This window comes from Macaca thibetana, chromosome 18 (genome assembly GCF_024542745.1).
Source record: "Macaca thibetana thibetana isolate TM-01 chromosome 18, ASM2454274v1, whole genome shotgun sequence".
NCBI classification, from domain to species: Eukaryota; Metazoa; Chordata; class Mammalia; order Primates; family Cercopithecidae; genus Macaca; species Macaca thibetana.
The window spans coordinates 32,764,408-32,787,690 of NC_065595.1; the positions used below are offsets into that span (position 1 = coordinate 32,764,408).

The window sequence follows — 23,283 nt, forward strand, 5'->3', positions numbered from 1 at the left end:
TTTTACATCGTATGACTTTCTTAACTCTGCTGGAATTTTGGTAGGGATTGCATTGAATCCATATATCAAATTGGAAAGAATGGACATTTAAGCAATATGAGTCTTCCAGTCTATGAACATGGTCTCTCTTTGTTCAGTGTTTTTCATTTTTCTTAGCAATATTTTGTAATTCTTAGTGTTGAGATCTTGAGTATCTTTCTTTAGATATGTAGAAAATATCTGTTGTTTCAAGCGTATTTCTTGAAATTTCATTTTCCAAATGTTTTTGCTTGTGTAGAAATAGTTTTTGTATGTTGGATTTGCCTCTTGACCCTTTATCTTGAAACCTTGCTAAATTTGCTAATTCCAATGTTTTTGTAGATTCCATGTACTTTTCCATGGAGACAGTCATATCACTGTAGAATAAAGTCAGTTTTATTTATTTCTTTCCAGTCTATCTTTTCTTTGTTGCCTAGTTGTCCTGGCTAGAACATCCAATGCATTACTGAATAGAAAGGGTAACCGTGGATATCCTTGTCTTATTCCCAGTTGTAAGGGAGAGATTTAATGTTTCTTCATGACATATGATGCTAGCTCTAGGTTTTTAATAGATGTCCTTTTCAGATTGAAGAACGTTCTTTTAGTGTTGCTGGGAGTTTTAAATTATAGATGAGTGTTGAATTAACATTTTCAAATACCTTTTTTCTTGCTCATTTGAGAGAATCATAGGTGTGTTTTCTCCTTTGTACTATAAATGAGGTGCTTGATTTTTGAATGCTAAACCAGTTTTTCTCCTTGGGATAAATCCTGCTTGGTGATGATGACCTTTTCTCTTATGTTGCTGGATGTGATTTGCTAATATTTTGTTAAGGGTTTTTGCATCTAGTAGTAACAGACCTTTGCTATGTATTAGTACGGGATCTTGGATCCAAGCCAGTTTGTTGTCCCTTTTTAAGTATCAGACAGCTGTCGTTTCTCATTGCTCAGCATCTGTGTACCTTTGTCTGGGACTGGTGGTAGCAATGTTTCCTCGCTTCCCCTGGCAGTAGAATGTGGTGGTTATTGTTACAGAGTGAAAGGTATGTTTGTGTGTGGGAGATGGGTGAGTAAGTTGTGCTCCACACATCCCCCAACTCAACAGCACATGTCTTTTGCTCTACTTTTCCCCTTGAGGCAGGGGATCTTTGCTTGCCTTTGGGTTTGGTAGACTTTCCTGCATCTCCCGTCATAGTTGAAGGCATTTGCTTTATACGAGATGCCACCGAGTGGAGAGGAAGGAGCTCTCTCCCATTTTCTGCCTTTTTTCAAGAGCACTCAGTTGAGGCCCTTGGAAAAGAGCTTGCGAATGAGTGCAAATTCTCTTTTCTGTCTGGGGCTCCCAGGAATTCTTAACTGTTGTCCTAGCCCGGCTTTTCATCCTTACTTTTATCTTTAATATTCAGCAGGTTGACCATGAATGTGTTATCTTTCCATATGTGGGTTAGTATCTGTCATCTCTTGAAAAGTCTGTGACCATTGTCTCTTCATACATTTTTTTGTTCTCCATTCTCTTTCATCTTCCTCTGGCACTCCAATTAAACCCAACTGACCTTTGGTTTTGGATATTCTTAGTTTTTTCCCTACACTGTGTTTTCCCTCTTTGTATTTTAATTTGCATACTTTAATTTGGCCTGTCTGCAGGTTCATGCTTATTTCTGTTAAGCCCATCTAATGATATCTTTAATTTCTAATACTGTATTTTTCATTTCTAACATTTTCCTGTGATCCTCTTTTGTAACTTTGATGTCTGTGATGAAATTTTTTCATTATTCATGTTGCCATCTGTTCCATCAGCTTCTTTAGAATTTTTATTATAGTTATCTGATTTTATTCATGTTTTGACTGTTTGCTACTTCCTGTATCTTGTAATTTTTGAATGAATGCTGAACATTTGTATAAAAACAATGGAGATGGAAGTAAATAATATTTACCTTTAGAAAATGGTCCATCATTTCTTGTGTTGTCCAAGTGTGATTTTGGATCTCATTTTGGTTTATAGCTGAGCCATCAGCTTTCTGAACCATGAGAGATTTCTCTATAGCTCAGCTATCAATTTCTTGGTCATTCTTACTTTCTTTCTCTCCCCCCACCCCCTCTTTCTCTATTGCTGTCTCCAGGCTTTTGTGCCCAGTGAGAGATCTTTCTGCTCTTAATACCTTCCAGAGGTTTCTTTTAGCAATCCTACCCTGTCTTCAAGTTCACTGCTCATTTCAGCCTTGGTGGGTCAATGTCCTGAGTATCTGGGTGAAAGTTTTTCTCATCTCTTCTGTCCTACCCCAGCCCTTGGCAGCTCAATGTCTAGAGTCTTGTGGGATCATCTTTTTCTCACCTTTCTTGCCTGTCCCTCCCCACCACCCCCCATTGAGAGGGTAGATTGTTTGCATTTGTGGGAGATCTTAAGCTCCTTAAGGGATCTCCCTCAGCTTTCCAGCCGTGTCCAACCTTTGACATACTTTTGCAAGTACTTAGTGGAAACCTGTGGGAATGAGTGGTTGGGATGGATGCAGTCTTGCTCTGTGGGATCCTTGCAATTTAATATGTCATGTCAGTGCACATGTAGGCTGGTTTCTTCTTACTTTCATTCATGGCAGGATTATTCCTCATTAGCCACTCCACCAGGAAAGAGACCATCCATGCAGCCTCTCTTCTCTCAAGGCTCTACACTTTGGAATTTAGTTCTACTTAGGCTACTTTGTATCCTTAACTCTCTGGCTCAGAGAGACCATGATTTTGTAGCTTATCTGGCTAGTTTTGATTATTAGAATGAAAGTGATGCTCTGTTGTAACTTTCTACATCCTAATCAGAAGTGGAATTCCTTCTGTGGAATACTTTAAAATATATAGTCTGATAATATATACCTGACACATTTTCTGTTGTTTCATTCTGGTTGATTTTTCTCAGGGCTAGGTTTCTAAATTTTTCCCATTCTTCTCAAATCTTAACTCTCCATCTCTGTCCTCAAGTGGTACGTGATCTTGTGAAATAAAGTCGTAAAATTATTTCAACTCACAGATTTATAGTTGTAGAATACTTACTAAAATGGAATGAGATTATTTTGGGGGATAGGATGCAGTAGTTCTTGGTAGTCCAAGACTCTTAATAAAATAACTAGAAAAGCCAGGTAATTTACAACATTTATATATTTAGATAGAGAACAGTGAGTGTAAAAATGATTAAAGAAAGCAAAATTTTGCAACCTGGGGGAGTACCTTTCACAAGTGAGCTGGGAGAGGTCTGCAGCTGATCGTTGTTTTTGCTGGGTCCAGACTAGAGGAGGCCTTTGGGCTGCAGCGTGAGTGGCAGATTGGAAATATGAGGGGGCTTTAAACACAGAGAACCCCCTCAATATATTCGCTAAATTCCGTAGTTCAACTGGGTGGAAGAGATAAACCAGAATCTCAGAAAAGGAGATTGGGATATTTTCTAGTCCTGTGGTGTTGAGATAAAGATTCTCTAAGGGAAACGACTTGAGAACAATAGGTGAGAGTTGAAAGCGTTTGAGGAAGTGGTGAATACACACTGATGATTTTCAGCACACCCAGTTTCTTCCCCGTAGACATTTGCTAAATTCTGAAGCTGCTTAGGCTAGAGAGCTAAACCAGAAATCTCTTTAAAACAAAGCAATTCTAATAGTATCTAGGTACCTCAAAGATAAGCATCTACTAGCTTTTGAAATAAAAGCTCAGCAGAGTCTCATCCTAGGAACAGGGACAAACCAGAGGTAGTCTCGTTCATAGCAAAACTGCTTCTCAGCAGCGTTCTATGATTCTGGCATTATAGAGGAAGTAGTAAAAGTATATTTATGAAATTGTGTTAAGTGAAGGATGAATAAGGAAGTGTCTAGGGTAACCACTAAAAGAAAAGAATGTAACAAATGAATACAGACAAAAATTGGATATAGAATATGTGATAAATTCAAAAGACAAGAAAGAAAATATAAAACAAGCAGACAACTAAATTAGCAATTACATTACATGGAAATGAGCTAAATATTCCAAGTAAATGGCAAAAATTATCAGACTGGACAAATAATAATTACCTAAATATAAGTACCTAGAAAGATTGAGAGAAAATGTTGGGAAAGGATATACCATCCAAATACTAACTGAAGGAAATAAGTGTGGCTGTACTAATCAGGCAAAGGAGACTTTAATACAATAAACACTAGTAGAAAAAGAGAACTACATTTTATAGTGTAAGCGGATTGATCCACCAGAGTTATCACAATCCTTAATCTGTACCCAGTAAAACAGCCCGGACATCTATAAACCAAAAATTTTATTTTGAACTGAAAGAAACAGACAAATATGCCATCACAGTGGATGCAGGTATATAGGACGTACATACATCACAATTAGCAGGCTTGATCTAATTGTCATATGTAGAACATTGAAACTATTAATGTTGGTATTAACCATCTTTTCCCTTGCACGTGGAAATTGTATTAGAATTGACCATAATCTGGGGCCATAAACAAAGCCTCAACAAATATCATTGATTTTAATAATTGAATATGTTGTTTGTATTATAGTAAATAAAAATAACAAAAAATAACTAGAAAATTCCCAGCTGCCTGGAAATAAAATACTATGCTTATGAAGAACATATGGCTCAAAGAAGAAATTATGATGGCTATTAGAAAATATTTTAAACTGATTGAAAATGAAGATGAACTACAATGATCTGGAATGCTGCTGCTGAAATGCTAAGATGAAATTTATAGCCTTAAATCTATGCATTGGAAAAGAAAGCTTTTTTAAGGAGGTAGAAAAGGAATAGGAAATCAAACCTAAAGACAGTAGAAGTAAGGAAATAATGAAGACAAGAGCAGAAATTAGTGAATAGAAAGTAATTCCTACATAGAGAAAATTGACAAAGCTAAGAAAAAGTTGGTTCTTTGAAAAGATTAATGTCATTGACCACTTAGCAAAACTGATCAAAAGAGGATGGGGAGGGGGAGAGAGAACATAAATTTAAATATTAGGAATGAAAAATGTCACATTACTACGGATCCTACAGTTGTTAAATAGAGGTGTTTATGAACAGTTTATAGAGAATATGGGATAGGGAGAGTAGGCAGAAATTTTGAGTAGTTAGGGCTGGACCATTCAATATGGGTAGGCAATAGCTTTGTGTCACTATTGAGTAGTTGAAATGTGGCTAGTCCTAGTTGAGTTGTCCTGTAAGTGTAAAGTACTCAACAGATTTTATAAACTTAGTATGAAATTTTTTTTTATATTGATTGCATGTTGAAACGATGGCATTTTGGATATGTTGGGTTAAATACATCATTAAAATGCCACCTGTTTCCTTTTACTTTTAAAAATGTCACTAGAAAACTTAAAGTACATATGTGGCTCATATTACATTTTTATAGAGGTTGTTATATTGGCTTTAAGATAGGTACTGTTATCCCTGTTTTACAGCTGAGAAAACTGAGGTGTATAGAGGTTGCCATGCAGCTAGTAAGTGTCATCCTTGGGATTTGAACTTGGCCAACTGGCTTCAGAATCTGTTCTTTGAAGCATTACACTGTGTGTTCTTAAAGCATATTAAGTCATTTTACTATTATTTTTTTGCAAATATTGAAGGATTTTTAGTAGTAGGGTGACATGCAGTATGCATTTTAGAAAGCTGTTTGCATCAAAGAAAGAAGATGGAGACTGAAAGACTAGTTAAATGATTTGTAGATTGAGAAAGGAGTTGGAGCTAAATGTGTTATTCTAATGCTGTCTAATGGACTAATTTGCCAGGCACAGATAGCTCCGTTGATTGTATAAAGAGCTCAGCCTTTAATGGCTCTATATAGGTCTCCAGATTAGCTCCAGATTGTTATGTGCAACACAGTATATTGACACAATTAAGTACTTGTTCTCTGGCATCATGCTGCTTGATTCATATCCTAGCGTTGGCACTTAAAAGTTGGGTTATCATGTTGTATTGCTATAAATTGTCCTTTGCATTCATGACACCTTTCTCCCTAATCATCCACATTTTTCCTCCGTTTGGTAACTCCTTTATATGTATTTTTTAGAAATTTTTTTCACTTAACTTGGCGGTTTCTGAGCTCTCCCATATACCAGCATTTCATTACCACGTGACCAATTTGATCTCTGTGCTAAGCCTCAGACCTTTGTTTCTACCTGCTTATTGGGCACCTCCTGGAGTTTCATAGTCACAGCAAATGTAGCTTGACTAACACAACACTTATGTTCCCCAAATACTTCATATTTTGGCCAATTGTATTTTCATTCAACTGGTTTTTCAAGCAAGAACCTGTAATTTGTAACTTTTTCTTTATCAACTCTGTTCCTTCTATCTCCCTAATTATCTATTCTTTCCTTTTGTGTATTGCAATTCTCTGCTGGTTGATCTCTCTGCCCTTAGAAATTTACCCCTTCTCCATTCCCCACTGCCAATACCTTGCTACAAAGGGTTTCTCTTCTTCTATCCATCCCAGCTCAGAAGTGTAGTCTGCAGATGAGTAACATAGATAGGATTTGAGAATAAACAGGTAAATACAGGCACAATAGATGGGCCAAAAAAAAAAGAAGAGTAAAAGAAAATTGTTGAATGCAAGAAGGAATGAATAAATGGCAAGCTGCCAAGGAAGTGCAAATGTTTCCTCAGGAAAACCTTTCCTGACACCTAATGCAAAGTTACGTGGTGTTTCTTTGTGTACCTGTAATTCCCATTGCAATTTCTCTTATTTGTCATGTGTATTTTGATCATGTCAGTCTTCTTCACTAGTCATTGACTATCCTGAGAAGAGGGAATATTTAAAAAAAAATTATTCTTCCATGTGGTACAAACCAAAATAATGGAATTATGGAGAGTTTAGAGCAGGAATGCAGTTTGTGTACATTGGAAATGAATCTTAGCATATAATCTATGAAAATTAGCCAGTTCTTTGATGGGAAATAAATTTGCATCTTGTGTTAGGATTTTCTTTAACGTTAAAAATATGTGCAAAGTGAGTTTAAAAACTATTGTCTGATCATTATGATTATTAAGGAACAAACTAATGAAAATGTAAGCATCATTGTTTTCATAAAGATGCACTTTGAAAACTACAATTTCAGTATTTGGGGTGTGTGATGTGAAGACTAGAGACCTCTTTACTTTCTAAAAAGGATGCTTTTGGGACCTTTATTAAATATGACAAATTGAACACGTGTTTTCCTTTATCCTACATCTCACTAAAATTGAAGGCAAAGGAAAGAAAAGAAAAGCGTAAGAGCTAAGGAATGAGAAAGGAAACAGCAGTAAAAGGAGAGGTTACCCAGATCTTGGAATGTGAATCACATGTAGAAATGTCTTAACTGATAGAGCAATACTAGTAAGGCTGAAGTCTTAACTTCCATGAGAGACTACAGGGAAAATAGGGAAGAAAATAATTAAAGAAATAATAAAAAATAAAACTCTTAGAATTGTAGTATCAATTAAGTGCTCAGAACAGTTGATCAGAAAAAGAATAAACACTGCATACCCTCTTAGAACATTATGAAGTTTCAGAATCACAGAGGAGATATTAAGAGCTTCTGGAGCGAAAAAGTTTTTAAACCCCAATTAAAGGATCAGGAATAAAAGTTACGTAGTACTTATCAGTATTAGTAGTGGAGTCTAGAAAATTGAGGGGATGGTGCTTTCTAAATTCTCTGTGAACTGATAAGGAATGACCTACAGAGAATTAAGCAAAAAAAAAAAAAATTCAAGATATACAAAATCAAGGATTATTATGCTACTTTTGTACAGGAATAAGGTGGTGGGAATGTGGATAACTGTGTGTACACATGTTTATATTTGTAAAATGACGCTGAATAGACAAAACAGCTTAATAAAAATAATTCCTATGGAAGAGAAAAGACAAGATACAATTCCTTAAATTAGGAAGAGAAATGATCTGACTTTACTCACTATGCAAATTGTTATTTAGATGAAAATGAAAAAAATATGTGTTAAAAAATTTCTCTCAAGGGCAGGTGAAACCAGACAACAGCTTTTCTCCACAGACTCTGTTTGCCATGGTTTTTTCTTTATTCTTGATTACTTCACACTTGATGCATTTTCCCTTCTTGTAACTGTAGATTTTGCCTCCTGATAGTTATGAAAGTTTAAAACCTGGGGGAGAGTGGGCTTACAGATTTTCAATGTATTTTTGTATAGTCTTTTGAGAGTAGATTGAAGTTCTAAAAAGTGAGAAAACCTTTTTTTGTGAAAATATTTTAATTGACACTATTAAGAGTTTAAAACAGTATTGGTAGTGAAAAATCGTTAAAAGTATCTGATTTTACTTGCAAAATTACTGTATTTTCCCACAAGAGGCGTCCTTATAACATTCTTGTTTTTAGAAGAGTTTGTTTCCATAATTCATTTACATTCATAAAGATAACATTTTCATGGGTGGAGAAGTCTGTTGGGAAAGTCATAATTTGAATTTCTGTCTCGTTTTGCAGTTTGCTTTCTATGATAAGTTGAAATTATTACTTGATGTTTGATGTTCAAGTTAGTCTCTACATTATCCTTTCAATATCTTTGCTAGGTTCGATACAAGAGGCTGTTTTCCTAGCGTGGCTTGCTGCCTTTGGTAAGAACATGTCGTCCATCTTGCCATTCACTCCGCCAGTTGTGAAGAGACTGCTGGGATGGAAGAAGTCAGCTGGTGGGTCTGGAGGAGCAGGTGGAGGAGAGCAGAATGGGCAGGAAGAAAAGTGGTGTGAGAAAGCAGTGAAAAGTCTGGTGAAGAAGCTTAAGAAAACAGGACGATTAGATGAGCTTGAGAAAGCCATCACCACGCAAAACTGTAATACTAAATGTGTTACCATACCAAGGTAAGTTTCGTTAGATCCCAAGTTTGATCAAATTGTGTCAAGGAATCTGAAGGAAAGTTACTGAATTTGTGTTCCTTTCAAGTTGCCTGTAAAAAAGTGATGATTAAAATACGACTGTTTTTAACCTTGTATAAATTGTTTTTACTAGCTGACTTGTTTTATAAATTATTTTCTTGAATAGTGAGAAGGTTTAATCAAGCTAAATAAGATACTTAGATTTATTATCTTCATTGCCTAAATTTGTATGTTTTCCTTATTTCTGTGATTGAATGATACTTGAATAAAGAATTGAAGCTTTTTCTATCACTAACATAGTAGCAGCCTATAGTTTTCTCCTCCGTTGGTCAAAACGTTCATCAGTCAGAGGTGAAAAGAGGCTGCTCACTTTTTAATGAATTTTATATGGTTTTTCTTTGCGTTACAGCATTACTTCCAAGAAAGAATAGTGTGTTAGAATTTTATATCGTTTTTCTTTGCGTTGCAGCATTACTTCCAAGAAAGAATAGTGTGTTAGAATTTTATATCGTTTTTCTTTGCGTTGCAGCATTACTTCCAAGAAAGAATAGTGTGTTAGAATTTTATATCGTTTTTCTTTGCGTTGCAGCATTACTTCCAAGAAAGAATAGTGTGGTAGGTGGCTTCTTGTATGTGGTAGGCATTAGTCAGAACCTGTCTTAAAGACCTGCCTCTTAGGTTAGGAGGACCTGTTACTTTAAAAGTCTGAAGTTTTCTGAGGATAAATTTAATCATTTACAGATAAGTACCACTGTCATAAGTATTGCTTTTTAATAAAGTGGCACATGTTTTAAAATATGTTTTACTACTTGTGTACATTACAGGTTTTGGGGGGAGTGTTAAGAAATGTTAGAATTCTCTAAAATGATTGTTTGCAGTGTCATAACGTGGGCTAGCATATAGCATGTGAAACCATTCTATTTGACTTTGAACTTTGGGAAGTACACTTTTGATGCTTGTAGATAACAGATCCCAATAACACCAGTACACCCTGTCTGGTTACAAATACTAACAGCAGAATGTTTCTTGCCTTGTTTGGTAGACCATCCATTTCTTTCCCTTACTTGTTTTATGTATATCTTAAAGATTGCTTTTTTTGGTTTGTTCATTTGTTTTACAAATGCTTATTGAGTGTTTGCTGTGTAGAGGCACTGTTTCTAGACATATGGGGGATACAGTGACTAACAAAACACAAAACTCCTGCCTTCCTAAGGGATAGAAATACACAATAAACAAGTAAACAAATTAATTATAATTTGATATGGTAATGAGTGCAAAGAAGACAACCAAATGCGGTGATATGATAGAATGAAGAATTAAAAAGCTCCTTTGGGTTGGATTGTGATGCTTGCGCAGAGCTTCGAGAAGCAGCAGCCAACTGAGGGAAGAGTCTTCTAGGCAGAGGGAAGAGCCAGGGTGAAGACACTGAGGTGAGCTTCTTGTATTAGAGTATTTAAAAGGAGCCCTGTGTAGATGGAGGACAAGACTTGCCCAAAGCTTATGGAGGGCATCCTAGGGTGTGGTGAGAGTTTGAATGTTAGTCTAAATATAACAGGATGCAAGTAAATTTATTCTGATGGATTTTAAAGAGGATCTTACACATTTTTACAAAGATTTTTCTGGCTGCTGAAGAGTGGTATGTGTGTAGTAGGGTAGATGGAAGCAGGAAAATGAGAAGACTGTGAGGAATCTAAATGCAAGGTGATAAGAGACTGGACTGGCGTGGTGGCTGTGCTAGCACACGAAGTAAACAGATTTGGCCTGGGTTTTAGAAGTGGAACTGAGGACTTCCTGGTGAATGGGCTGAGAAGTCCAGCTGTATTTCATTCTTCATTGTGTAGTGTGTGGGATTTCAGTTAGGTAACCATTTATCATATGCCCACTACATGCCTGATATGCTCCTCCTCACTGGAGTTAAGATACAGTGTTTGCTTTTAAACTACTTACTTTCTAGTAAGGGAGATAAACTTAAAAAAAAGAAAAAGATGGTTTCATAAGGCTTGGTAGATGTTATAAAAGAAGTATGCTTTGGGCTATATCCAGAGGAGGCTTGTGGAAAGTTTCCTTCTGGAGGAATACTGGTGCTTTTGAGTTGAGCAGGGTAAAGGAGGAATTAGAAGCCTGTTTCATCACATGTGGTGTGGTGGTGTGGAGATTGGCAGGTTGGGGAGGATTGGTGAAGTGTTCCAAACAAGTTGGGTGTCCTTAGAGTTTAAAGTAAGGGATAGCAAATGGCCAGAGTGTGTGTAGGTAGTAAGGTGTCACTGCATGCTGTGCCAGAGTTCACACTTAACCTGAGGGTGACTGGTGAGATTGGGGCCATTAAGTGCCTTAGGGTCTGAAGGCTCAGAAGTCAGATTAATTTGAAGTGCAACGTAGGTTGCAGTGAGAAAACTCCTTATGAGGCTGTCAAGAATGGAGGCCAGGAGACTGGTATCACTTGATCGAAGGGAGCTGTGTGATACAGGCAGAGATAGAGCCATGTTTTTGCACAACTTCAATAAGGCTCAAGTTGCCATTGCAGTGAGGTTATCCACAGAGCAGAGCCTGAGAGAGTCTAATCTTTTAGGGAGGTACAACAGTACTAAAATTGGCCATTGCTGGTATTTAACCTGTGGAGGAGGTAACCTTAGTCATAGCTCTTTTCCTTATTTCCCATTCTTTTTACAGCCTCTTATGGAGATAGAGATCTCTGAGAGCTCATATTCTAGAGCTGCTTCATCATTAAAAACATTTTTTTCTGCCCTTTCACCTGATTAATGAAGTTGAAGTGATAGTTCTCCATTATCTTGTTTTTCACTATTAAAGTTTCCTTGAAGCATAGAAATTTGCCTAATTTGGTGGTTTTTTTAGATGTTGCAAAAATGGAGATTTGATTGATCATGGTCTATCAAAAAAATTTTAACTTTTTATACACTGTAGCTTGGTGCCGTATATTTTATAAAGCTTATTTTTAGTAGTAGAACAATTAAATTGTGTCACATTATTAGTCATTTCTTAACAGCTAAATATTCTTAAATGTAAGAAATTTAGTTGGAATTCAGGGAGCTCATTTATATGTAGAGTGTAAAAGATGGGAAGCGGCATGGAAAAAGGTCTGTTATGGATAAATCTAAACCTTAGCTTAAACAGAATTATTCAAAATGTGATACACAATGGATTTGTAAGCACGTTTACTCAGAATTTCAAATAAAATGTTAATAAAGTGCCTTTACAGTTTTATAAGCCAAAAAATACAACTCAGTTCAACTAATGAAGAACAGGAAACAAATTGCTTAATTTTAAGAAATGGCAAATGTTTTCTGTTGAAATGTTTACTGAACAGTTCCTCCTCTCTACTCTCAGCCCCTTAATATTAGAGTGGGGTTACAGTTAGGACAGAAACATAGTCCTGGCTTTGTGTACCTCCCACTCCCTTCATCTCATTACTCTTGTTGCCTCTGGCAGTTTAGAAGCTGTAGTTATAGATATGTCACTGTTGCTTCCTTCCCACCATTTTCTATGGTGACACAGAGTAATTTATAGGTAGAGCTTAACCTCAATAAAAGCTGCAGTGAGCTAAATAATAAAAAATTTCAGGAAGCTTTTTCATCTCAAGCATTTTTGAGTTCGAGGAATGGGAGACCACTTGGTCATGAAGTCAGAATGGCAGTTGAATCAGACATAAGGAAAAAGCTGTCAATATATTATTATCCACAATAAAGCAAAATTGAAATTGCAGTGGGGATGGAGTTCTGTAAAGTTAAAAGTAAGGGACTTTGAAGTGTTAAACATTCTGTAAAGTTATAAGTAAGGGGTGGAGTTCTGTAAAGTTAAAAGTAAGGACTATGGGGTCTAAAATGGCTATTATAATACTGATTATTCATAAATGTATAGGAATGCAAAATTTATTTCCATAGACATAAATTAAAAGGACTTTCCTAAGGTGGTACTCTGACCATGTAATCATATTTTTGATCTTTCATCCTAAGGAAATAACCAGAATATTGTCAGATTTCTGATGTTCATTTCAGTATCATTTTTTCTTTGTTTCCACCAGTCCATTGGAATCTGTATTGTTTTTGATATGAATTAGAAAAAAACCCAGTCCTAACCTTTAGTTTCTTTAACTCTAATAAAGAACACTTTTTATACCACAATTAAACAAGGATAGCAAAAGACAAGTTTATACCACTCTCTTATAAACATAGATGCAAAAGTCATAAAGTATCAGAAACTAGAATTCAGTGGTTTATTAAAAACAAAACCACAAAAACATAACTAGGCACAGTGACTCACGCCTGTAATCCCAGCACTTTGGGAGGCCGAGGCAGGCAGATCACCTGAGGTCAGGAGTTTAATACTAGCCTGGCCTTGGCAAAACCCCGTCTCTACTGAAAATACAAAAACTAGCTGGATGTGGTCGTGTGCGCCTGTAATCCCAGCTACTCGGGAGGCTGAGGCAGGAGAATTGCTTGAACCCAGGAGGCACAGGTTGCAGTGAGCCTAGATTGAGCCAATGCACTGCAGCCTGGGCGACAAGAGCGAAACTCCGTCTCACAGACACACACACACAAAAATGACTAGGTAATGTTTATTGTTGACATTCAAGGATGACAACTACAGGAAATCTGTTAGTATAAGATACCACATAATCATGTTTAAGAAGCACTTTATGATCCTCATGGATCTAGAAAGGGCTTTCTATAAAATTCACTATGTATATTAACAAATTAGAAATGAGTTTTGTTAGCTCGATAAAGCATACTTCTAAAAATGTTAACACTTAATTATGAAACTTTTAGAGATTAATTGACCAAATTTTTAGTAATGAGTATGGATGACCCAGAAAAGTCCTGTAGTTTTTTTCCTAATATTTATATGTAAAAGTGTATCATTTTTATAGTCAGCACAATTAAATGTTTAAATAGGACTTCTGAGCAATTTGATTCTTGCCTTTTTATGACGAGACTATTCTTGTCTCTTTTCTTTGAAGTCAGTTTTTTCTGTTAAAGGGCATTTCTATTTTTTTAGCTTTCTCTTTTGATATTTGTATGTTTATGACTATTTTTTCTCTCAAAAAGTATATTACTAGCCAGACGTGGTGGTGTGCACCTGTAGCCCCAGCTGCTTGGGAGGTTGAGGCAGGAGGGTCACTTGAGCCCAGAAGTTCCAGGCTGCAGTGTGTGGTGATTACATCTGTGAACAGCCACTGCACTCCTTACCAGGCAACATAGTGAGAGGCTGTCCCTTTAAAAAAAAAAAAAAAGTTGCTTAAAAACATAAAGTAGCATGTACATAACTGAAAAATCAACCGTGATTATACAGTGGAAAAATCAGTCTCCCTCCCACCCCAGTTCGTTTGTCACCCAGTTTTCCTCTGTAGTGAATATTGTATACTAGTGCCTCATGTATCCTTCCAGGATGTTTCTTTTTAATGCTGCCATTAACATTTGGATTTTGTTTTGCCTCTTACAAACTTTTTTTTTTGAGACAGAGTTTCTCTCTCATTGCCCAGGCTGGAGTGCAATGGCACAATCTCGGTTCACTGCGACCTCTGCCTCCCAGGTTCAAGCAATTCTCCTGCCTCAGCCTCCCGAGTAGCTGGGATTACAGGCATGCACCACCACGCCTGCCTGATTTTGTGTTTTTTAGTAGAGACAGGGTTTCTCCATGTTGGTCAGGCTGGTTTCGAACTCCTGACCTCAGATGATCCGCCCGCCTCGGCCTTCCAAAGTGCTGGGATTACAGGCATGAGCCACCATGCCCGGCCACCTCTTACAGACTTTTAAACATCAGAGTAATTGGTAACTTTATGCAGACTGTCTTGGAATAGAGCAATTCTAATTAAAAAAACTGTCATATTTTATTTCTAACTTCATGTTCATACCCTTTGGCTTCTTTAGGTAACCAGGAATAGCTAAAGAGAAGTGTTTTTGAACCCAATCTGTGGTATTCTTCCATTTTTAAGCGAGTGCTTTTTCGTAATAGGATAATTCTTTCTTCTCATTCATACATAGGCGTGTGTGTGTGTCTGACTGTATCGTAATATGTATGAAGCACTATGGTGGAGGGAACTCTGAATTTCAAGTTTGATAACCTGTTTTTGTGTCAGCTTCTTCAGTATTGATGAGTGTAGATCCTGGGGAATCTGTACTTTTTACTATTCACAGCTGTGAAAGGCAGTAGTGCTATCTGAGTACTTTCACAGTATGACTTTTGGGTCCATTGAAATAATGTAAATGAGCTTCATAAGCTATAAAACATTATAGCTAGGAATATGATCTATTGCAAATATTCAGATATTCTAGGTCTTCGTTTTCTTTCCATTTTTGTTTTTCAAGAGAACTCACATTACATTGTAGACATTAAAATGTATTGTCTCTGCTTAGAAAAAGTTTTTGCCAGGCAACATTTCATGATGTATAATTTAGTTTATTAAATGTATAAAATTTGTGGATAAAGTCAGAACAGCAAAACTTTATAAATATGAATTAGAACTTTGAGGTTATGGGGAATAGGAACCTCTTATCAGCCTTAGCATCCAGTTTGTCATACACTGTTTATAAATGTGAAAGCATTTGTAATGAGGTCGAGTATCATGGGAAACACACTTTGGAAGGCTTTTTGCTAAACCCTGGACCTTGTCTGGTGCCTGCATTTACAGTTAGGTATTTTGAGGGGGCTCCTACTCCAGGACCCTGGTATTCAAAGTCCCTTGTGTATATGATAGCTTCTTAAATGGTACATTTTTATCACTTACCTTACCAGGGAAAATACCTACCTGCCCTAAGACTTTTGCCCTTTATAAAAATTACTGAATTATACCCAAATTAATCAATTTCTGTAATTTTATCATGTAACACTTGATGCAATGAATAATATACCCACTTTTCTTGTGCTATTAAATCAACATATTAGCATCAGGAAAGAGAGTCAACCTCGCTAAAATAGACATTTTAAAAATTACAATAATCTTTTGTTTTCCCAACATCCTTGGTCTGTTTCCAGTCTTTTTTTTTTTCAGATGGAGTCTCGCTCTGTCACTCAGGCTGGAGTGCAGTGGTGTGATCTCGCCTCACTGCAAGCTCCACCTCCCGGGTTCACGTCATTCTTCTGCCTCAGCCTACTGAGTAGCTGGGACTACAGGCACCCACCACCATGCCCAGCTCATTTTTTGTATTTTTAGTAGAGATGGAGCTTCACCATGTTAGCCAGGATGGTCTCGATCTCCTGACCTTGTGATCTGCCCGCCTTGGCCTCCCAAAGTTCTGGGATTACAGGCGTGAGCCACAGGACCCGGCCGTTTCCAGCCTTATCTGGAACCATTCAAGGATACCCAGGTTTTTTTTTTTTTTTTTTTTTAAGTATTTACCATCCAGCCCAAAATGTCATACCCAGGCCATTTTTATGTGACTACATTCCGGGGAAAAACCATACTCTTTACTCCTTCCCCTTCCTGTCTTGTGGTAGAGTCCTTCCAGGCCTGTGTGGTCCTCACTGGCAATGTAAGTAAATGTATCACTATCCAAAGTGCCTGAGATAGACAGTACCCATACATGGACTGTGGAGAGGTGAGATAATAGTAAAACAGCAGTTTAGGATATCTTGCTTTAAATCTTCTCTTGTGCTTGGGCTAAAATCAAAACGTCTCGTACAATCTGTTGTTTTCATTTCCTTTTTTTTCTTTTCTTTTTCAATTTAGATATTTTCTGTTGATCTACTTTTGAGTTTACTGGTCCTGTTTTTGTGCTGTATTCAGTCTGTTAAGCCTACGTAAGTTCTTACTTTCAAATATTATATCCTTCAGTTATGGTATGTTCCTTTGATATTACAGATCCCAAATCTGTTGAAATTCTCCATCTATTTTGTCTATTTCCTTAATATATTTATAATAGTTACTTTAAAGTCTTCTGTATGGCAGTTCTAATGTCTGGATCATCTGTTGGTCTGCTTCTGTTATTGTCCATTCTTTCCTTTCTCAAATTTTCCTGCATTTTCATGTCATACAGTATTTATTGTATGCCATATATTGTGTACATTATGTAAAGTTCACCCATAAAGATCTTGCAAACAATGCTTTCCCCAGAGTATTTGACCTTTCCTACCTTTACCAGGTAGATAGAGAGGATGCTCACCTTAATCTAATTAGCAATTGAGCTGGGTGGGGCTAGACTGCCATTTTAATTTGGTTTAGTCTGCCACTGGATTATACCCTTTCTGCAAACAAAGCTTTCCAGGGATTTTGATTGAAAGCTTGTTAGACTGTCACCTAACCCCTGAAACACTGGGAAATTCACTTCTACTTTTTCGAAGTATGAGGTGACTTTCAAAGTATGAGCTCTTTAGCCTCAGCTTTAAGATCTGATGAGTGTCTTGAGGGGCAATACTCATGTGACTGTCAAAAGTTCTACTGTTTTATTCCTCAGAGGTTCTTTCTCAGACCAAGCCTTCAGCCTGCACCTAGAATCTGCACATGACCCCAGGGGAGGAAGTGATAGGCATTTGTCAGTTCACCTAGAAAGCTGCTTTGTTGCAGTTTTAGTTCAGCTGGATCTCATTAGTTTGATAGCTCTCCATTGCCTTTTGAGCAAGTGTTTTTTTTTTTTTTTTTTTTTTTTTTTTCCCTTCTTTTTTTTCTGCTCTGGTAAGAACATTGGACTGCTGTGACCTGCTTATATTTTACCTGGAAGTGGAACTGTAGCAGAATGTTATAATAGGATCTGTTTTGGTATTTACCAAATCTGATATTTACCCCAAATCTGAGAACAGTAGATTGCCAATAACCTACATTCAAAATTGAGGTGCTATGGCATTCATGCAGGACTTGCAGAAAAGATACCCTGAGTCAAGCAGTTATACGGTTAAAACCTGTTACTCACCTCTAGGCTGTATAAAGATGATGAGTTCAGGAGAAAGGACCCCATAGTGAAAAGATTTTTGGCGAGAGTAGTACATGTTAAGGTATTTCTCCCTTTTGTTAATCCAATTTGAAGGACTTGACAAGAACTTCTCAGTTTGACAGTGTCTGCTGAGGTTTGACAGAAAAATAGACTGGTACTTGACTTCTGTCTGAAAAAGCCTAGAAAGTGAGATAAAGGCCGGAGCTGCCCCTGTATCAGTAGAATGAAGAAAGGGCACAATGGGAGTGGCCAGCACTTTGTCAGAGTTCGATGGGTCAAAGCTGGAAGAATTACCCCCATGGACTAAGTAGACTTTAGTAAGACATAATAGTTGAAGTTGGCGTCCCTTGAAAGGATCAAGAGGCCATACTTGGTTGGAGGGTCGCAGTGATCCAAGCAGGCCAGCCTGAGAAGTTCCTGCATCAGGAACTAACTGTAGGTGAGAGAGTCTGCATTTAGACTTCCAGCCTCCACAGGACTCCATCACATTACTGTCACAGCAGATCACAGTCCAGCCAGCCACATAAGATTGTGCCCCTTTTCTCTCAGACTCCCTCTTCCTGCTATTTCAGAACCGGGAGGGGCCTTAAGAATAATAGATGGAGAGTATTGGAAGAGGTAGCGTGAAAAGAATTAATGAGATAGTGAGATTTTGGCTTTGCTCTGGCTGGATTTTTAATTTCTGAAAACATTTGCTGTTAATACAGATATCTGGACATGACTGGAAAGTGTTGAAATCTTTTTGAGATTTTGTGTAGACGGGATAAAAGCAGCTTGAGAAGAGCTTGTTGGAGAGCAATGACTAGAGTGGTGGCGGGAGGGAGCTCACTAAGTCTAGCTTGTTTCATGAGCTGTCTGTATCCTCCTTTTGAAAACTGAGAATTCCAAATTTAGTGGTTGCTGGGGACAGGGAGAATATGCGGAGAGAAAAAAGGGATGTTACGTGTGTCTGCATGAAATAAAAGCTTTTTTTTTTTTTTTTTGCATATAATCGTGATACCGGTTAAATTAGCCAGTGATGTTTTATTTTCAAATACATGTCACAACTACAGATTTCTTCTATTATCATCATCGTTTTCCGTGAAGCGGTAGGTTAGTCTTTACTCTCAGAATCCAACTTTCAATTCTGTCTTTGGGTTATTATGGGAAGTGCTATGAAATGCTCTTGGTGCTCTTATGAAACTGTGATCACTAATAATACTTAAATTAGAACTGAAATATGTAAGGAGACTTCTCACTAAATCCTTCACCCCAGCCTTTTGTCTTTTAGAACTTTGCTTATCTTTATGGCTATATAATTTCTCTGAAATTTGCTAGGACAGTGGGGATTGGGGGCAGTGAAAGAAGGTTATATTTTTATTTAGGATGATAGGGAAATTGAGAGATACTGAACAAAAATTTATAATGAAGTTAAGTAATTTAAAAGGGTTTTCCTGTAATTTTTATATGATGCCTTATATAATTTGCATCCACAAGTATAAAACATTAATCTATGTGCTTAAACATTTGCCTAAACATTTTAACATGTTATCTAAACATAAACCTCTATGCATAAAAGCAGTTTATCACATTCAGAGTGCTGTACAAATTTGAGTTTTTATTTTGTGGGATGCTAATTTTCAAAAATTGTCAGATTATAAAAACATTTTACCATCAAAGTCAAGTGTTATAAAAGCGTTATATAACTTAAAAAGTTGAATTTCATGGAATCACATTCTGTATTGCAATCATTGCTTTATATTTGATATACAGTCATCCTTTGGTATCCTTGGGATACCCCATATCTCCAAAATCTGGAGACACTCAAGTCTCTTATATAAAATCTCATAGTATTCGCATATAACCTATGTACTTCCACCCCACAAACTTTGTTTTGGAGGTGGCAGGGAGACAGCATCTGGCTCTGTTGCCCAGTGGAGTGCAGTAGTGCAATCTTGGCTTACTGCTATCTCTGCTACCTGGGCTGAGGTGATCCTCTCACCTCACCCTCTTGAATACCTGGGACTACAAGTGCGTGCCACCATGCTAGGCTAATTTTTGTATTTTTGGTAGAGACAGGGTTTCATCATGTTGCCAGGTCTGATCTTGAACTCCTGGGCTCAAGCAATCTGCCTGCCTCAGCCTCCCAAAGTGCTGGGATTACAAGTGTGAGTCACCATGCCCAGCCTGTATTCTTTATTGTTGTATTGCTATTTTATATAGTTTTTCCTCTAGTACTTTCTATCCGTGGATGTGGAATGCACAGATACAGAGACCAACCATGTATTCCAGATTTTATGCACTTATTTTATTATTAGAATGACTTGTTACTTATATTTTATATTTATTTTGTCATTTACGATACTATTTTTTTTAATTGTTAAAAACAGTATATATTGGCCAGACACAGTGGCTCATGCCTGTAATCCCAGCACTTTGGGAGGCTGCGACAGGTGGATAACTTGAGGTCATGAGTTCCGAGACCAGCCTGGCCAGCATGGTGAAATCCTGTGTCTACTAAACATACAAAAATTAGCTGAGCCAGGTGGCGTAATTCCAGCTATCCAAGAGGCTGAGGCATGAGAATTGCTTGAACCCAGGAGGTGGAGGTTTCAGTGAGCCAAGATAGTGCCACTGTGCTCCAGCCTGAGTGACAGAGACTGTCTTGGGGGGGAAAGTATATATACACACACACACACATATATACACACACACATATATAAAAATATGACTAAATCTAGAAAATCGATAAGCTATGTTATTAAAGTAAATGTACCTGAACCCTTTCAGTGTTAGCTTATTTTTTTTTTAAGTAAAAAGTTTGTATTTGGAAGGGTTTGAAATACTTCGACCATTTTTAGAATTGATATTTAAATCTTTTCAATAGTAGAGACTATTTTATGCATGGGAGATATTTTGTTTTTCAGAGGCAGCAGAAATATGAAGCAGTATCTCGGAGTAGAGTTTTTAATACAGCATTTGGAGGTGGAGGTAGAAAATATTGAGAAAGTTTTTTTTAATCATCACCTGGTCCTTCTTCTAAGAAAGGCTATACTATATCAAAGATGAGTAGACGTGTCAATTTTATTCTCATAGGACTATGTGACTTATAGGAGTGTGATTATGGAAGTTCTGTTGTCTCCCTCTATTTTTTATTTAGTTATTAATATTTGGAAACCTAAGCTGCTTATTTTAATTTGGAAGGGGCTCTCTCAATTTACTTGTCCAAAGAAATTTTCTTTCCTGAGAAAATACCTCTTACGGTGAAATCTTCAGTTTTTATAATTAAACATGTTATGTAAATGTTTTACCTACCTGGGATATTATACCAGTGTTACTGTTTTAGTTTTGATTTGCTATGTTTATATTACTTGTTTCTTTTTAGTAACTATATATGGGGCGGAGTAATGTTAGTAATTCAGAATGTGGCCTCTGTTTCTACCACTTGCTGGCTGTAGGACCTTAGACATGTTACTTTGTCTCTGTGCTTCCCTTACCTCATTTGTCAAATGGGGACAACAATGCTTCATTCATGGCATTGTTGAAGGATTAAGCAGTTTAATATGTGTAAGAGCTTAGTACATAGGTGGTGCTTATAAGTGTGAACTATATGTGGGATGGGGTTTTATATATAAAATTTGATTTTGGTGTGAAACTAATGATGTCACCTATATTACATGCACCAAGAGGGCATGAAAAGGTTTATTACTCACATAATGATGCTTTCTGGGTAGAGCATGGCAGGCTTCCAAGTTGGTCCAAAAATGACTTGAGAGAGCAGTGATAGGAGACTGGCTTGGGTTTTATGGTGATTAGGGAATGGGGCTGTGAGCTGGTTTTTACACTACATATTCTGAGACTTGCCTGGTTTGAAATTTCCCTAGTATCAACAGGTGGAGCACCTGGGCTTTCTTACCAGCTTGCCCAGATTCGAGGCAGAAGGGGAAGAGGAAATGGTGGGGCTTAAAACCTATCAGCAGTCAAATATCAGAAATGGAGTCGGATTTCTTATTCAACTCAAACAGCATAAATAAGAAGAAAACCACACTTAGATGTATCATGGTCAAACTAATGAAAGAGGGAGTCTTAAAGCTGCTGGTGAAAAATGGCATGCAACATACGAATGACAGGTGATCAGCAACAGAGTCAGAAGATTGTAAAGTGACATCTCTAAATCACCAACATCAGGGTGTCATAACAATAAATTATATCTGCTTAATAAAGGAACTTAAAAATACATGCAACAAAACTGAGTAGAATTAACGGTACAGAATCACAAATCCACAATTGGAGAGTTCAATTAGAACAAAAAAATCAGTAAAGACATAGAAGTTTTAAGTTACATTATTAACTACCTACGTGGTATTTATAGACTACTAAACCCAACATGAGTAGAAATACAAGCGTTTCAAGTGTTCATGGTAACCTCACCAGGAGACTGTTTACAGGGCACAATTCTCAGTCAATTTTAAAAGATTGAAATCCAAAGTATCTTCTCGCCAACAATAGAATAAGAAATTAATACCAATAAGACATCTGTTAAGAAATGGAAATTAAACCTTAAAATTCTGACTTACGGTTTATTTAGGGGAAAAATGAGGTAAAATATATATTTAAACCAAATTATAATGAAAATACAGCATATCACATATGTGGGATGTAGCTGAAAGAGTGCCTAATGGAAAATTTTATAGTTTTAAATAATCTGCTAGGAAAGAAAGTTACCTAAAAAGATAAAATAGAAAGTAAGTAGAAGGAAGAAATAATAAAAATAAAGAGTAGAAATCAGTGGCTAGTAGAGAAAGCCAAAAGCGGGTTCTTTGGAAAGATAAATGCTTATTAGACTGATCGAGAAAAAGACAGAGAGCCCACAATCACAAATGACCTATATTAGTACTGATGGAAGAATTGTCGTGGTAGGTCCTACAGACAGTAAAAATATTATAAGCAATTATTATAAACAATTTTATGCCATTAAATTTGATGACTAAATGATGAAATTTAGATTACCCCCAGCTGATGCATGAAGAAATACAAGATCTGGGTAGCCCTATAACAATGAAAGAAGTTGACTTCATAGTCAAAAACTTTCCTGCAAAGGAAACTTCAGGCCCACATGGTTTTACTGGTAAATGTAAGCATTTGTGCAACAAATATCACCAATCTTATAGACAGAATAAACTCAGAAAAATGCTGTTTTATGAGGTTCACATAACCCTGAAACCAAAACCTGACAAAGATGCGACTAAAAGAAAAGTTAAAGATTAATATATCGCTAACATACATGAGAAAAGAATACATCATAATTGAGTTCTATGTATTCCAACAATGCAGGGTTAGTTTATAACTTTCAAAAATTAATCAGTGTGAGCCAGGCGCAGTGGCTCATACCTGTAATCCCAGCACTTTGGGAGGCCAAGGCAGGAGGATTGCTTTAAGCCTAGGAGTTCAAGACCAGCCTGGGCAACAAGGCAAGACCTCATTTCTATAGACAGATAAAATTACCCACCCAGGCATGGTGGCATGCCCCTGTGGTTTCAGCTACTCAGAGGCTGAG

At 36.9% G+C, this 23,283-nt stretch overlaps 2 protein-coding genes across 14 annotated transcripts in view; both read left to right on the plus strand.

The window, feature by feature from the left end:
* Positions 1–23,283, plus strand: part of IER3IP1 (immediate early response 3 interacting protein 1) — a 1,095,035-nt gene that overhangs the window by 334,899 nt on the left and 736,853 nt on the right. The window lies entirely within an intron of this gene.
* SMAD2 (SMAD family member 2) overlaps positions 1–23,283 on the plus strand; it is a 96,560-nt gene that overhangs the window by 25,484 nt on the left and 47,793 nt on the right. For all 9 annotated transcript variants that reach the window (XM_050768174.1, XM_050768176.1, XM_050768178.1 and 6 more), the window contains one exon: positions 8,562–8,850. In XM_050768174.1, the coding sequence (XP_050624131.1) occupies positions 8,615–8,850 (236 nt within the window). In that variant the 5' untranslated portion in view covers positions 8,562–8,614. The remainder of the gene's footprint in view (positions 1–8,561; positions 8,851–23,283) is intronic.